At 68.3% G+C, this 1,365-nt stretch overlaps 1 protein-coding gene across 1 annotated transcript in view; it reads right to left on the bottom strand.

Annotated features, from left to right (window-relative positions):
* PTPN23 (protein tyrosine phosphatase, non-receptor type 23) overlaps positions 1–1,365 on the bottom strand; it is a gene marked incomplete at its 5' end in the record, with an annotated part of 25,673 nt that overhangs the window by 4,077 nt on the left and 20,231 nt on the right. Inside the window, 4 exons of the mRNA XM_017737670.1 lie at positions 4–181; positions 432–583; positions 676–830; positions 1,153–1,363. Coding sequence (XP_017593159.1) covers positions 4–181; positions 432–583; positions 676–830; positions 1,153–1,363 — 696 coding nt within the window. The remainder of the gene's footprint in view (positions 1–3; positions 182–431; positions 584–675; positions 831–1,152; positions 1,364–1,365) is intronic.

Genomic DNA, 1,365 nt, shown 5'->3' with positions numbered 1-1,365 from the left:
CCTCCCCACCGGCTGCTGCCGGTGCGCCTCGCTGGCCTGGCATGCGGCCCGCGCCCGCTCCAGCAGCTTGGCCGCCTTCCCCTCCAGGTCCGTGTAGAAATCCTTCCCCTCCTGGGACTTCTTCATCAGGTCCTCATAGGCCTCGTAGGAGGCCACCAGGGTCTGCACGGTTGTGTTCCACCTGGGAGGGGGGCACGGAGGGGCTCAGCGGGATGCAGTGCCAGCATAAAGGCGGGCACTGGCTCCAGGCACCTGAGGAACCCTCCAGTTCCCGCTGGGATTGGGCACAGGGACAGGGCAAAGCCACCACGGCCCTGGCAGTGCGGTGGGACAGGAGAAGCTGGCAGTGCCCCCACACCTGTCCCAGGGTGAGGGCTGCTCCTGGGCACTGAGACCCCCCCGGGGCAGCAGGACCCCTCCTCCCCACTCACTTGTGCTCCACCTCGGCCAGGGCCTTGCGCACGGCCGCGTATTTGACATTGGCGTCAGTCAGGGCCTTGAGCACGTTCTCCTGGGCAGCCAAGTTCTGCTCCAGGTACACCTTGAGCTGGTCGTACTTCTTCAGCTGCTCCTCGAAGAGCTTCTGCCGGGACACAGGAGGGGACACGGGAGGGTCTGCAGGGCCCTGGGACAGAGCGGTCCCTGAGTGGGACACAGGGGGTGTCCCAAGCCCACCTTCATCTCGGAGCGGTCGGTGGTGACCAGCGAGGTGGTGATGTCGTCCTTCTGGATCATCTCCCGCAGCTGCTGCTCCAGGGACAGCCTCTGGTCCCGCATCTCCTGCACCTTGGCCAGGATCCGCTTCAGGTTCTGCAGCACCTGTTTGTCGTCTGGAGGTGGGGCGGGGTCAGGGACGGGGCCGGATCCCGAGGAACCGCAGGGAACCCGCGGGGTGGGATCTGCGCAGCCAGGCCGTGGCTGGGACACTCTCTGTCCCCTTTGTCCCCGAACAGGACCCACTCTGCACGTTCCCGGGGGACAAGCCCCCACCCCCCTCACACGGACGGTGCCAGTGCCAGGTGACACACGGGGACCGAGGGGGGCACAGGGAGGGCAGCCCTTCCTCCCCAGCCTAGGGGCCCTGCCACTCGCCTGGGGGGACACAAGGGGGACAGCCCTGCCTTGTCCAGCCCCCCCCAGGCCAGGACTCACCTTCGGAGAGGGTGGGGGTGGGCAGCGCGGCCCGGACCTGCTCCAGGGGGCCGCCGAGCAAGCGCAGGTTGCCCAGGTGCAGGTTCATGGCGCGGTGCAGCTCGGTGTTGGTGAAACTCGCCTTCTCGTGCAGCTCCAGGTACTTGGAGCACTCCTTGCTCACTTCGGCCAGCCCCGGGGGGGACCCCGGCGCCGGCGGGGCCCCCCCCACCA

This window comes from Corvus brachyrhynchos, unplaced genomic scaffold (genome assembly GCF_000691975.1).
Source record: "Corvus brachyrhynchos isolate BGI_N302 unplaced genomic scaffold, ASM69197v1 scaffold426, whole genome shotgun sequence".
Classification (NCBI taxonomy): domain Eukaryota; kingdom Metazoa; phylum Chordata; class Aves; order Passeriformes; family Corvidae; genus Corvus; species Corvus brachyrhynchos.
Note: the sequence above shows the minus strand (reverse complement) of the source record. Positions and strands in the feature narration are given on the sequence as shown.